The sequence below is a fragment of the Gekko japonicus genome, unplaced genomic scaffold (assembly GCF_001447785.1).
Source record: "Gekko japonicus isolate JY-2015 unplaced genomic scaffold, Gekko_japonicus_V1.1 scaffold249, whole genome shotgun sequence".
NCBI classification, from domain to species: domain Eukaryota; kingdom Metazoa; phylum Chordata; class Lepidosauria; order Squamata; family Gekkonidae; genus Gekko; species Gekko japonicus.
The window spans coordinates 725,282-739,633 of NW_015168054.1; the positions used below are offsets into that span (position 1 = coordinate 725,282).

Consider the following 14,352-nt stretch of genomic DNA (forward strand, 5'->3'; position numbering starts at 1 on the left):
CACAAGTGGAAAGAAATGAGCACCAATGCAAGCAGGAGAAACAGGCAGAGAATTTGAAAAATAACACACGCAGAGATAATCTAAGTATTAAAACGTGTATACTAATATGAAATGCTCAAATCCTGCCAGCTTGCAAGTAAAGATCTGCCCCTCAGTTCCTTCTCTCTATGCCCACTGCCGTCAGAGGTGAGGTGGGTGGTGATTAGAGACAGGGGTTTTGTCCTGGTGGCATCTCGCTTCTGGAACACCCTCCCCCTTGAGGCTCACCTGGCACCTACTTTACTGTCTTTGAGGTGTCAGACCAAAACACATCTTTTTACCCAGACTTTCAGATAGGGGCTTTATCTTACCAGCTTTTCTGGTCTGAGATCTGTTTTATGGATAGTGCTTTTTAAAAATACTGTTTATGTCCTGTGGGCTGCTTTTAATGGCTTTTTTAGGTTGTTGTTTTTTAAAACTGTAAGCTTCTTTGAGCAAGACTCTGAAGATGGGGCACTGAAATATTCTAAATATATGCACGCGTTCACTGAAGAAGGCTTGGAGGCAGGAGTCTGCTACAAAAAAGCAAATTCCATTTAAGAGGTAAGGTGGCTGTTTAGATTGCAGGCTCTCTCAGCTCTAAGGAGCCCAAAGAAGTGGCTCATCGGCCTTGAACCGTAGATACTCAAACACACACACTCCTGAGTAAGAGGATCTCTGCGTATGTACATTCTGAGCACGTGGCCATCACTTTCAGCTTCAACAATGCCCACCACTTATTGGGAGGCGAGGAAAGCCCTTCCAAACAAGCAAACAACATTAAAGAATGGCTACAGAAGGTGCCTACAGACCTAAGTCTGGTGGAAAGTGCCACCAAGTTGCAGTAAATTTATGATGACCCCACAGAGTTTTCAAGGCAAAAGATGAACAGAGATGGTTTAGCCATTGCCTGCCTCTGCATAGCAACCTTGGAGTTCCTCAGTGGTCTCCCATCCAAGTACAAATCAGGACTGACCCTGCTTAGCATCTGAAATCAGGCTAGTCTGCTCCCCACCCCCCGGGGTCAGGGCACAGACCTTTTCTAGTACACCTACCATCAAGTGTATAATTTTCAGTGTAGATTATATTTTTAACCTTGCACAGACCTAAGAACGATGTCCATCTTTTCTTTTACCCTCCTTGCTCGATTTGAGCAATGGTGTCTTCTCTCTCTCCAAAATTTTAAACCAGACACAGTCCCAGGGTGGGCATGACACCAGCATCCTATCACTCACCCTTTGCAAACAGAGAGCTGGCATTGTGATCCTTATCTAAAGAAAACCAAAACTCCAGCCAGCCCTGCCTGATGTTTTTACAGAAGCCAGGGTTCAGAATCCGATTTTGCAACATTCTGTTTCAAACACATTCATTCTTATTTACTTTGCACAATAAAAAGGAACAAAACTTTCTTTTTTACGAGAAAGTTTTTTTAATGAGCTAGAAGAAATACCAGCGAAATCTACGGCTTGTTCCTCTTAGAATTTCTCTCATTCCACTCTTCTGTTTGCTCAGAACATCAGAAATTCCTGGAGATATGGGGAGGCAAGGGACCTCGGCAGGGTATAATGCCACAGGGTCCATCCTTCAAAGCTGCTATTTTCTCCCAGGAACTGATCTGTGCAATCTAGAGTTAACTTATAATTCTGGGAGAACTCCAAGCACCACTCGAAGGTTGGCATCCCTAGAACTATGGGACTTGCACAAACAAAAGTAAATGGGGTGGGATAGTAAGGAAGTGAATTGGATGACATGGAGGAAAAACACTGGCCACATACTTTGTTTCTGTCTGTGTTTACACTTATAAGTCCTAAGAGCAATAATTATTTATTCTCAGAGTATCGTAGCACTAGGAAACCAACACAGATGGTCCCATAATAGGAACCAGTCCACCTAGAAAACTGTTCCTTTGGTCTTTCCAGCTTTTGTCTCCAGCTTTTCCAGGGTGGAACTGCTTCTCCGGCCTCTAAAATAAATTCAGTCTTGCAAGGATTACAGAATGCAGACAAACAGAAGTTGAGTCTAAATTGAGTACAGCTTTCCATTGTGTGGTTATAGAACATGCAGACACACGAAGGGCCAGTTCACACTACACATCACTGGTAGACTGAACACCTGGAGGAGTGTGGGAGTGAGCCTGCGCCTTGTGCAGTCAGATATTGCATGTAGAACACGATGCGTGACTTCATACTGACATCCGTGAATGTACTAACCACCTGATCTTTCAGACAGAAGAACAGAATGTGAAGAAGGCATGTGCATGTCTTCACATGGATCATATAAGATGGTCTGAGTAGACGTTGATGCCTGGGGCTTGCTTCCTGGCCAACATTATGCCCGTCATTTTGGCCATGAGAAAGTAGCACCCTTGTGGGGGGGGGAGTTCATTCCCTCCCCATTAATCCTTTGATAATTTATAAAAACCATTTCTAGTTTCAGAAACATTTGGTTACTATGCTACATAAGCACATGAAGCTGCTTCATACTGAATCAAACCCTTGGTCCATCAAGATTGGTATTGTCTGCTCAGACTGGCAGCCGCTCTCCAGGGTCTCAGGCGGTGAGGTCTTTCGTAGCACATACTACCTGGTCCTTTAACTGGAGATCCAGGCGATTGATCCTGGGACTTTCAGCATACCAAGCAGAGGCTCTGCCCACTGAGCCATGACCCCTCCCCCCAAAAGACTTAATTGTCCCTGATAAATCAGCTTGAGGCTCTGTTGACTTCATCATAAGTACTCCCTCATGTAAGTGGAAACCATCCAATTTTAAAACACATGGATACCAGACATGTCGAACTCCCAAGTTATTGCCCCGTTCACTTTAGCGCAACTTCATCCCAAAGACAGTATCAGAAATTTCAGATTCGCTTCGGAGATAAAGGGCAAGGACATTTCGATGTGATGGAGAGCTTGGATGTAATGAGCAGGATCATACTGCTTTCTCTACTAATGGTACAGTTTCCTCTAATGCAAGGGGCTAAGGTTGCAGAACCACAGGAGCCAACCTAACGAGCAAGGAAGCGGCAAAGGAAGTCGTCGCCTGCTTTAAAACATAGGGAGCGCTTTTTTGAGGAATGATAAAAGGGTTAACACATATTATGAGCATTATGAAACAAAAGCTATGCATATTTTCTCATTTTAACCCTCAGAGTGTGTAACAGCGACACACTCTCTGAAACGCATTGGCTGCATGAAGAATATTCATGAAGCGAGAATCACATGGCCTGTGCACTGCTAAATGAAAAAGGACAATTTGGCTCCTGCTCCTTCCGACTTCGTTTCATTGGACTTCATGTCTAACTAGACTCTTTTCAAATTCTTTCCTGGTTTGGTGAGTCCAGGTATCAGAGAATCTTTCCCTTTTGGAGAGTCCCCAAGGCCTGAGCATTTTAAAACATGTCATGGGTGGATTCCTCTTAATATGAGCCAGCTTTGACTGAAGTGTGCAAAACTAGACCTTAAACCCAGTTACATTTCACCTACACACATCCACATGAAGTTGCCTTATACTGAATCGGACCCCTTGGCTCATCAAGAGCAGTGTTGTCTAGGCAGTGGCTCTCCAGGGTCATCATCACTTACTGCATTGTCCTTTTTAGCTGGAAATACTGGGGGTTGAAACTGGGACCTTGTGCATGCCAAGCACTGAGCCACACCCCCTCCCTCCCTCCTTTACATGCATTTATGGAAGTTGAAGGAGCTGCGGTGGCTCAAGTGGTTAAGACACTGAACTGCAGGCTGTGGAAGGTCCGTAGTTCAGCAGTTCGAGACCCGGGTGTGCCGCATGATGGAGTGAGCTCCCATCTCTAGTTCCAGCTCCTGCCAACCTAGCAGTTCGAAAGCAAGAAATTGCAAGTAGATAAATAGGTACCACTTCGGTGGGAAGGTAACAGCGTTCCGTGCGCCTTGGTGTTTAGTCATGCCGGCCCACATGACCACGGAAACGTCTTCGGACAGCGCTGGCTCTTCGGCTTTGAAACGGAGATGAGCACCGCAACCCTAGAGTCGGATTCGACTGGCTTTCGAGCAAGGGAACCTTTGCCTTTATGGAAGTTGAAGATTATCTGCCCTGAGTCTATAATAAATGGGAGAGGGATTGGGCAGGATCCTGATCTCCATTTTCCACTTGCAGAAGAGAAGGTAGGGGTTTTCAGCAACCCCCTCATCCCATTATAGCCTTCCACTAAACCCCCTTCCCATGTTGTTCCCAATGGTCAGGGAGCAGAACCACATGGCAGACTGGAGCAGACACTGGGAAGTTCCCTTCTCAGTGAGTGATACTACTCTTGCTCAATTTAGGATCCAAGCCAAAGAGCTTTGCCCATGGAAAAGCTTTGACCTGCCAACAGAACAGTCATAGGCCTTTCCCTCCCCCCTACAGCACCTCCAACGTTGTTGCTGTGCATCAGGGCTGTCAGGAACACCCTCAAAGGTAACAATGATGTGCCATTCATGGACCAAAAAATCTGTGGGCACATGGCAACTTGGGATTCCCACCACTGCTACTGAATTTTTGCATTACAAATCAAGTCTACCCTTTTACACTGCCATTTGCCCGAATTTAACCTTGACTGCCATATTGTCTTATATTAGCAGAAATATTAAAAAGACAGAAGCCCAAAGGCACGATTCTACCCAGAAGAACTATAGACAAGGCCTCCTTTGCCATTCTGAATTCAGACTTCAAGCATGCATTCTAAAACTCCAAGTTGCACAGATAGCTGGCCTAAAACTTGAACGTGTTTTTAAGAACAAGATGAGATTAAGCCCCTTTCAAAGTGGCACACATTTTCTAAGTGAGCACAATCACCACTCTCAGGTGCAATGTTAGGTTTGCACCTACGTAAGTCCATCTCGACACCCTTTGAATTCTATAATGGCGAGGCACACTAGCTACATCAATAAGATATGCAATATGCACTGTTCAGTGGTGGTACATTTCCTATCTTTTTTCATCTGGAGTTGTTTGCTCAAAACCTTCTCTGTGTGGCAAAGGACTGTGGTGTGTTTCCAGGCCTAGTTTTCACTGAGGTGGTAATCCTGTTTATAGGCTATACCAGCTGATCACAGGCGGACGGAGGTGAGGGGGAGTTCCCATGACTAAGTGTCCATCATTATAAAAATCCCCCTTCACAAAGAATACTACATGCCAAGGTTTCAGTCTACACCCCCTATCTAGTTTCCTAAGTGTGGGAATCTGGGGTGGGGTTGGAAGAACACTCAGTCCGTGTAAACTACTCCCAATCCACACAGTCCAAAGCAGAAGCCAGAGGGCAGGCTGACAGCAAAAACTAGGCCTCAGTTCATAGGGGATTCTCACCAAGCCTGTTAAGTTTCTCCATATAAATGGAGAAGGTTATAGGAGTACAGGCTTAGTAATTCAGAGAAAGTTGTGTGCCATTACTGATATTCTCACCCCAGATGAACTTCTAAGGAACCCAAGGAAGTAGAATACAGGACAGTGCGTTGGAGCCTACCTAGAAGCAATACTTCACATACCCCTGCCCTGTCTGTGCCCCAATCCTTCTGCTGGTTGCCAGGCTCAGCATAGTAACCCTATACTCCACATGTGTGTGTGTGTGGGGGGGGGAAGAAACATGACACACACAGAGTCTACCTTCCACTAGCACTCCTCTGTCAAGATATCAAGATTTGTCTGATTGACAGCACCTGCTACCTGATCCTTGTAAATGGAGTTGCCAGAGATCAAAGCTAGGGCTTTCTGCATGCAAAGCAGAAGCTTAAAGCCACAGTCCCTCCTGCACAGGTAGCTATCACACGCAAAAATTATACACACAGGTCTAACTCCCCGCCTATATATACACTCTTAAGCTTTTTGCAAATTCCAGTTACCCTCTGCTAGCAACAGCCCATGAAAAATCATGCGTACTGGTCATAAAAATCCACGTGGCTTTTGCGTTTTTCTACACGTGCAGTCCACATAGGAAATGGGTAACATCTGAGGTGGCCCTCCCTAAGCTCTGCCAGATCCCAACAAACAGAAGCAACAGTTTTCAGACACAGTGTAGAACTATCCACTCTGAATATTCAGCAAAAACAGTTTTCAAAGCAACAGGGAAGAAAGAAAGGGAGAACGTAAACATTCAATGATGACACTGATTCTTTCACGAATGGAACTTCCATGTACATAAGCAGTCTTTCTGAATAACGGATGCTCGGGACATCTTTGTGCACTGCTTATGAATGGGTTGAGAACAAAAGCCCTTTTTGCCTCTTTTCAGCCACAAAGCATGGGAACGCTCTCTCTCTCTCTCTTTAAAGAAAAACACTCCCGAAACATACATCTGTGGGGTTTAACTACATAACCAGAACTAGGAACTGTACACTTGGGAGACGCACGTTTTGAACCAAAAAGAAAAAGAAGTTTGTTAATAAAGACAGGTAAATTATTTTCTAGACTTCCGGTGGAAAACTTGGCAGCAGAAGGGTACTGACCTCAGCGGAGGTAAAAGCCACCTCTGACAAACCAACAAAGCAAATTTTCTTTTTGCCTGCCAAAGGCTTGCCATAAACTGATTGCTAACTCCCTGTGGCACATTCTTTCACTTATAAATTCTGCATTCACTGCTTCATCTCATTAACTGCCTCTTCATCCTGAGGTTTGAGCACTTTTCTCAAACCAGACATTTTAGAAGCAATGAACACAGACCAGAATCAGACATTACCATGTTGACACACAGCTACCGCTTAAACCGACAGCTGCGTGGCTAGTTTGGCTCTCCTCCATCGTGCCTAGTACAACTTATCTATGTCCTGATATAAAGCATCTCCTTACCCCTGCAATGCATCATTGGCAGGGAAGCACACATTGAGGTATTGGAGTACTAAGTCAATCGTAGATGGGAGCAAAACTTAAGACATGTTGACTGCTGTTTTTTCATGGCATCCATGTGTATATCACAACGTCCACTTCTGATCATAGCTTGCCATCACATCCTCACTCATTTCATGTTGACTCTTCTCCCCTTTTTACGTGGCTTCCCTTCCATCCATTAAGCCTGCTTCTTATATGAGCAGATAAATATATGTAAAGATCCCCATTATCTGATTCCCCCCCCCTCAAACACTTGAATATAACCTTAGTTACACAGGAGACTTTTCTACTCAGAGGACCAGAAGGGAGGGGAAAAAATGACAAACAGCCCAGTTTAATTTCAAACGTTAATATATTTTCTATTTTATAGGGAACATATGAATCTTTCACCCCTTATTTGCAGCAACTGTGGCATCCTCATAAAAAGGGGTGAAATTTGTAAGATGCCTCATAAAATAAATATTTTTTATAAAATAATAAAACTTCAAATAAATATTCTTTACACTAAACAATATGTTGAAAAAATTAGAAAATAAAGACTGAATTTTACTGTAACTGTACAATATACATGAAGTCCAAAGAGGGGGTGGGGGGGAGGGAGAAAAATCAGTCTTGCAATTGAAGGGTTTCCATAAGGCAAAATACAATCTAAAAACATACTGATTGATTCACATTCTTCTGAATGTACAACATATTAGTATAATATTTTGTGACCTGTGCCATATTTTCTATGACACTTGTGTTGTTGTTTTTCACAGTTGAAAATATCCTATATACAAAAATATAGCACATCTCTGGCAGAAAAGAATTGGGACCGGGGTGAAGTAGTGTTCTAATTTACAAATGTACTATTCATTTTTTTTAAAAAAACAAACAAACCAAAACAACACAACAGATTGCCTAGGAGTGTCTCAGTTGCGTTAGCTTATGTAATATTTGGGTCCCCATGGAGTGTACCCCCCATTGTGACCTCCATTAGGTGGGTTCTAACAAGCATATCCATTAAGCTGGCCCATGCAAACACACACAGAAAAGCAGGTCACCGCAAACCTCAATGTACCCCCCTTCCGCCCCCCCACCCAAATCATCCCAACAGTGCCATTTCATTGGCTGCATAGGGTGTTAAAGAAATAATCCTTATTACTTTTCTCCGACTCCTGATTAGTGATGCTATGTTGGCTTGTCAAAGTTCCTGGGGGGGACACTGGGAACCTTGCAGCAGACTGTGTTGGAGTGCTTGCAGCGACACCCGGGCCTGTTGACCCGGTCGTAACACCCCTGGCACAACTTAAGGCAACCCTTGGCTGGCAGGTAACACCACAAGCAAGGCAGGACGAGGGAGACCAGTCCCATGGTGGACCACCGAGTGCAGCAGTGGGACTGGCTGCAAGAGCAGGGGTTGTCAGCGCAGTTGTCCTCGTCATCGTTGGAGCAGTGGTAGAAAAGCCCTTTCACGCAGCAGACGCAAGTCCCATAATCAACCACATTCTGAGCCGAGCAAAGACACTGTTTGTCACAGATCCAGCAGGAGGGAAGGGTTCGTGGATAAGTGCACTCCTTACACTTACATTTCCCGCAGTCCTCACACCTGTAGGCATGCAGGTGCAAATCTTCTTTGCTAGAGGGCTTCAGCTCTGTCGCCTTCAGCTCCGACTTGGGTTGCACTCGGATTATCCCGTCAACGACGGTCCCCAACGAGGACCCCAGAAGTCTTTGTTCCGACGAGTTACTGCTCGTACTTGTCTTCGTACTGCCCCGCGAGCCAGTACTGACTGTGCTAATTGAACGGGACAGCGGTACCCGGGAAGACGTGTGGACCTGGGGATGCTGGACCCTGTTAACATGACGCTGCTCAGTCAATCCGTGCGGCCTTTCGTTTTTGTGCTGGACAAGTGGACGGGGGGCCACTTTCACCACTGGCCGCGGAGCCACTGTAGGTGGCTCTGTGTACTCGTTTGTATTTCGGATGGCCTTGATCTGGTCCAAGGACAAGACGTGGACTTGTTGTGCCAAAACATCCCGCAGGTCAGATTCCCCATACTGCCTCCCGCCGTCATGCTGACCCTGTAGCAAGGGCTGTGACCCGCTGCCATTCTGAGCTCTTGTCTCCATCAGTACCCTGAAGAGTAGTCACTCCAGGAAGCTTAGAAAACATCTGAAATCCTATGGCAAAAAAGAAGAGAAGATTAGCATTTACAGCTGTCTTTCCAGTTGTGTGCAACTTCCCTAGTATATGGCGTGCCTTAACATTACTTGTACCACAATACCTAGTGACTAGATGGCAAGTTACATAATCGTATGCAAAAGAAATATGTAAACGAGGGACCAAAACATGGAGTTTTGAAACAGAATGTCACTGTGAAAAGAGTGGAACCTATTCATGAACGTGATAACACCTATGAGGACTTCCTCATGGACGCCCAACACTCCCTGGTGCTCTGCGGCTGACATACACTGATAAGTATTTCTAAAGACAAAGGGTTGGATCCAGCCTATTTCTTCGCTCCGTCTCCTCACTAAAGCTTCCATCCCATATGGGGTTTGCCGTTCAGGTCCCGTGCAATGTTCCCTCTAAGCTGTGGAGTCTTGTGAGCAAAAATTCTCCTTTGCGAGCTTCTGGCATTAAAGTTGTGAGCGAGCGATTTGGCTGCTGCATAAATTAGTTTGCTCTGGAGCCATCCTTCCTGAGCTAAGGCAAAAATGTGTGAGGGGGAGGCTAAAAAACTGTGAGCTAGCTCACGCTAACTCAGCTTAGAGGGAACACTGGTCCCTTGATCTCCAGCATAGCCATTTTTGGGTGACAGAGTGATTCTCTTCCTAGAGAAGAAGCTGGCTGGACCATACCAAAAAAAAAAACAACCCAGTAAAATGCTTTATTTTTCAGATGTGTTTTACTAATCTTCAAGCAACTCCGCCCCTTCCATATTTTTCCACACACAAATGGAGAAAGCTGCTTGCAATCACTTCTTGATAGTTAACTTACAGCCATCCACACATTAAGCAGCATACAATCCAAGTTTGCAACCGGGCATTCACCCAGCAGGAAACTACCATCTCAGCTCCCTAAAACGTTTCTAGATGATCCATGCATTTCCAAACATCTGCTTGCAACATCCACACAAACTTTTTTAAAAAGAGGCCTACTTATAAATGTTCTGCAAGAAGAGATCCCCCCCCCCAATTTGTGGTTCTAGGAACCCTCTTAGACTACAGATGTGGACACATGTGCAGTGAATTCCCAGGCACTTCCACAGAGAAGCTAGCTGTAATCAGTTAACTGGAGCCAACTCCCAAGTATGCATAGCGCTGCGGCCTTAGCCATGAACAGTAGCTTTCCCTTCACACAGCAGGATTGCAAACAGATATTAAGCAACTTTGCTGCAAACCTGGAAGCCTCTTGCCCCTCCCCTCAGTGGCCTTGGACAAACCACTCTCTTAGCATCTGAAAAGCCAGGGATCATTACCCTGATTCATCTTACAAGGTCACCATTAAGATTATACTGTCATGACTACAGTGCACTGTACAAATGCTAATATTTCAGGTCTGCAAGGAAACCAGGGACATCCGATGACAGAAACCAATCCTATCACCCTCCTCTTTGCCCAGTAAGCTTACGAGGAGGAAAAGGTGCCGTCGAGTCACAACCATGGTGACCCCATCCACAGGGTGGTCCAGGCAAAAGGATGAGTTATGGGTGTTTTGCTACTGCTATTAAATGTCAAGATGAAGTTTCTCTGCATGGGCTTCACAAACAACTCCGACAGAGCAAGAAAGCTTCTCAGGTTAGTCTGAAATGTCCCAGCGAGGCCCGAGTTCTCACAGCTTACGCAAGGCACACAGGTCTGGAGCTTTTATATTTGTGTAACGCTCTGCCATTCAAAGTTATCAGTACCTGGGTGCTAAACACCACAAGGCTTTTTATTGCACATTCCAAATGGCCAGAGATAATCCACTCACTTCCTGACCATGACCAGTTTTGGTGGTTTAGGCTACTGAGGCACAAATATCCTGCAGGGATTCGACAAACCGCACAACGTTCCTCTTAATGCTTCTCGTACCTCGTCACCACATATGGAAACTGAACTTTGCCAGTACCTAACCCAGGAAACAAGACACTGGAAAACTCGATTTTCTCACTGCATAAGCAGAATCCGAATTGTAAAGCTCAGTCCCAATCTAACGCTGCAACTCCATGCATGCTCAGAAGTAAATGCCACGGAAAGTAAATGCCACGGAAATGGGCAGAGCTTTAAAGCAAACATCTATAGAATCAGGCTGTCCCTCCCCTCCGTTTGAGTCAACACACATCAGACTGGACTCTCAGTGGCCCTGACTTGAGGGTCAGACCTGTGGAACTCCCTGGGACTTGACTTCTGAACATATTCAAGTCCGGCTTGGTTTTAAGGAAACACAACCAAATCATCTTCCCTAATTATTGAGTGAAAAACAGGGTGCTGTCCTTACAGAGGTCCCAGAACAAGAGGACTCTCGGGAGAGAATCATGGTGCAAACTTCTGCAGGCTTGCTGGGAAACAACTGAACTGGTGGACCCGGGAACCTACTTTACTGAGCAAACACAGATCAGACTGGGCTGCACCTCTGTCCAAACCTTATGCCAGATCCTTGCTCACAGTCCTTCTCCCCCCCCCCGCAGCCCAAAAGCAATGCAAAAAGCAGAAATCCTTCCCCTTTTCTCCTGCCTTACTTATTCCAGCTGTGCATGCAACAAAGAAAAGCAGCCGAGCAGGTGTGTGTGCGTGTGCGGAAGATTCCGAGAAACCTGTTCCTCTTCTCTAAAGCCAGCTTCTAAAACGGTTCAAAGGAACCCCCCACGGGAAAGACAGACAACCTGGAGATGAACAGGAGACATCCTGGTGGGAGGGAAGGCATCACGAGGCTCCTAATAAGATTGCCTTATCAGGAAAGACGCGTTTCCTTTTCCCCTCCCAGCAGGAGTCGAGAATGGACGCTTTCCCACATTGAGTTATGTAAAGCGACCTACATATCGGCTCCATTCAAAGCACCTTCCGGGCAGGTAAGCCGGAGCCAATCGATTCCTTTCCTGGCTTCTCCCCTCCCCCACCCCTTTCCCCAGCTCAAACTTCAAGAAGTCACTGCTTTGCAAAGAGTTCTCTCTCCCCCCCCACACACACACGCACGCACCCCTGCCTCGACATCTTGTCTAATTTGTGTAAATTTCAAGCAAATCCGAACCTCATGAATTACAAAGTAGCACTCACAACTTTCTTTCTCTCCCCCCCCCTTTTTGCATAACAAACAGATCCCCGGAACGTTACTGCCCGAGGAGCCCGTTCCCATCTCGAGAGAAGGGGGGGGGAGCTACTTTGACTCTCTTCCCTCCCCAACTCAGCCGCACCCCCTCGAAAAGTGCCTGGACTGTTTCGTGTCGCCCCCCCTTCTCGCTGTCTTCTCTCTCGGAGCGGAAGCGCTCCCAATTGCCACAGATTTTGCAAAAGCCAAAGTCCACTCCAGGGCCACTCCGGCTGCCAAATAATGCGGCCAAATCAAGGAATACATAAATTTAAGGGGTGTGTGTGCCTTTGAGATCTCCGGGGGAAGAGATTGCATTTAACACGACCAACTTTTCTTGCACGCTTTAAAAAAAAAAGGGCAAGGTGAAACTTTTGGCTGTTGAGCTCAGAAGTCTTTTTCCCCCGGCCTTTCACTCACTCACTCACACAGAGAAACTGGGATGAGACAAAAATTTAGACAGTATTTCTTTTTTGGGGGGGGGGGAGTCATTTCTAAAAGTTCAAGAAGAGACACTGTGTCTGTGCGCGTCGGGGAGGGGGAGGGATATGTCACACAAGCGCCCTTCTCCAGGCAAGCGAGAAATCCTAATTCCACTCCTGCCTCCCCCCCCCCCCCCCCACCCCCCCCCCGTAAAACACATTTACACGAGGCGTCAGCTCACTTCCGAATTGCACCGAGGGAGAGAGAGGGAGCGAGCGCATTCCATCTGCACACGTTTAAAAAGGGCGGCTATATCCCAAACTCCAGCTCGCTACTGAAGTGAAGCTGGACGCTGAAGAGTTTTGACTTCTCGACCCAGATCTGACAGGATCGAAGCAGGAGGGCTCCTTCCTCCCTTCCCCACCCCTTACTCCTTTCCGTCCCGGGCCTCGGGAACACGTTTCTGAAGGGCAGGGCTGCATGTCTGCACGCACCGAAGCAGGGCAGCGAGCCTTCTGCAGGCGTAGCTGCAACCGGAGGGCAAATTCCCGCCCTTCAGAACCACCCCCAGCCCCCCGATGGCACGGAACGAAGGGGGGGGGTCCCCTTCCCTCGTCGAAGTTTAGTAATCCTTCCCAGCCCGGAGGAACCGCTTCGCACCCGGGAAACCGTCACCTTCGCCCAGTGCACCGTCCCCAACTTTCCACCCCGTTCAATAACAGACGGTGCTAAACACACACACACAAAAGGAGGAAACCCCCCACCAGGAACGGCCCGAAGTTTGCAAACCGTCACACCTCCCCCCGCCCCGGATTATTCTGCAAAGGGGGGAAGTCACCGTGGAAATGGCTTTGCACCAACCCGCCTCGACCCCCCTCCCTCTCGGATTTTCTTCCGCCGTGTGGGGGAGCACCCCCCCCCCCCCCCGGCAAGCCCGTAAGAAACCGAAAGAGCAGAAGAGAACAGAAGCGGGTCTTCCGCTCCGAACACGAACTCACTTCAGTCCAGGTTGCAAGCAAAGAATCATTGAAAGTCGACCAGGAAAACATCCACGAGAGAATCTGGATTTGTCCCTCCAGGCAAAACACGGGAATAAAACTGCAACCCAAAAAAGGATCAGGAGCACATTGAAAAAAGTCTCCCAGTTTTGTTTTCCAGACGGGGGTGAGGGTTTTTCCTCTCCCTTCTTCTCCTCCGCAGTCACGCACGTTGAATTTCCTGGTCTCTCTCTCTTCCCCCCCTCTCAATGAACGAGAGGCCGATTCGTCAATTCCAAATCACTTTCTCTTAATGGATCGTGCGTGGGGGGGAGCCCCGGACAACGACATCAAAGAGGCACTTCTCTTTTACAAAAATCAAAATCCCCAAGCTTGCTCCCCCCCTTTCCTTCCCCCCTAGATCTCGCGCAGTCCTTCTTAGCTTGCGTGTCCCTCAGTGCCGATCGGTTGCAAGCTGTTGGGGGGGGGGGGGGGAAAAAGGAGGGAGAAAATTCTCCCTCGCTTGCTGGCTCGCTCGCTCGCTGGCTTCCTCGGGAGGAATGTGTTGTTGTACGTGTTTTCTCCGAAAGCAGCTTTTTGTGCGTGTGGATTGCAAACGGAGGTGGGGGGAGGGGTTCCGGGGTGCGCGAAAGAAAGAAAAAAGGTTTGGGAAGGGGGAAAAAAAGAAGAAATGTTCTGCGGGGCTTGACGCCGGGCTTGTTGCGGCGGCTTGCAGGAAGGGAGAGCTTTTGAGATCCGTGCTCGAGGAGAGCCAGCGTTTTACCACGGAGTCCCCAGTGTTAATAAATTCTTTCTTTCCCTCTCTCT

General features: G+C 47.1%; 1 protein-coding gene across 2 annotated transcripts; it reads right to left on the reverse strand.

The window, feature by feature from the left end:
• Positions 1–7,285: 7,285 nt before the first annotated feature.
• On the reverse strand, positions 7,286–14,028 carry SPRY2 (sprouty RTK signaling antagonist 2). 2 transcript variants are annotated; one of them, XM_015414437.1, is made up of 2 exons: positions 13,546–14,028; positions 7,286–9,015 (listed from the first exon to the last, which is right to left on the reverse strand). In XM_015414437.1, the coding sequence occupies exon 2, from the start codon at positions 8,962–8,964 to the stop codon at positions 8,023–8,025; it is 942 nt and encodes a 313-aa protein (XP_015269923.1). In that variant the 5' UTR covers positions 8,965–9,015; positions 13,546–14,028; the 3' UTR covers positions 7,286–8,022. The 2 variants fall into 2 exon arrangements, with proteins under 2 accessions (XP_015269923.1, XP_015269924.1); XM_015414438.1 differs by lacking the exon at positions 13,546–14,028 and adding an exon at positions 11,559–11,620.
• Positions 14,029–14,352: the final 324 nt, after the last annotated feature.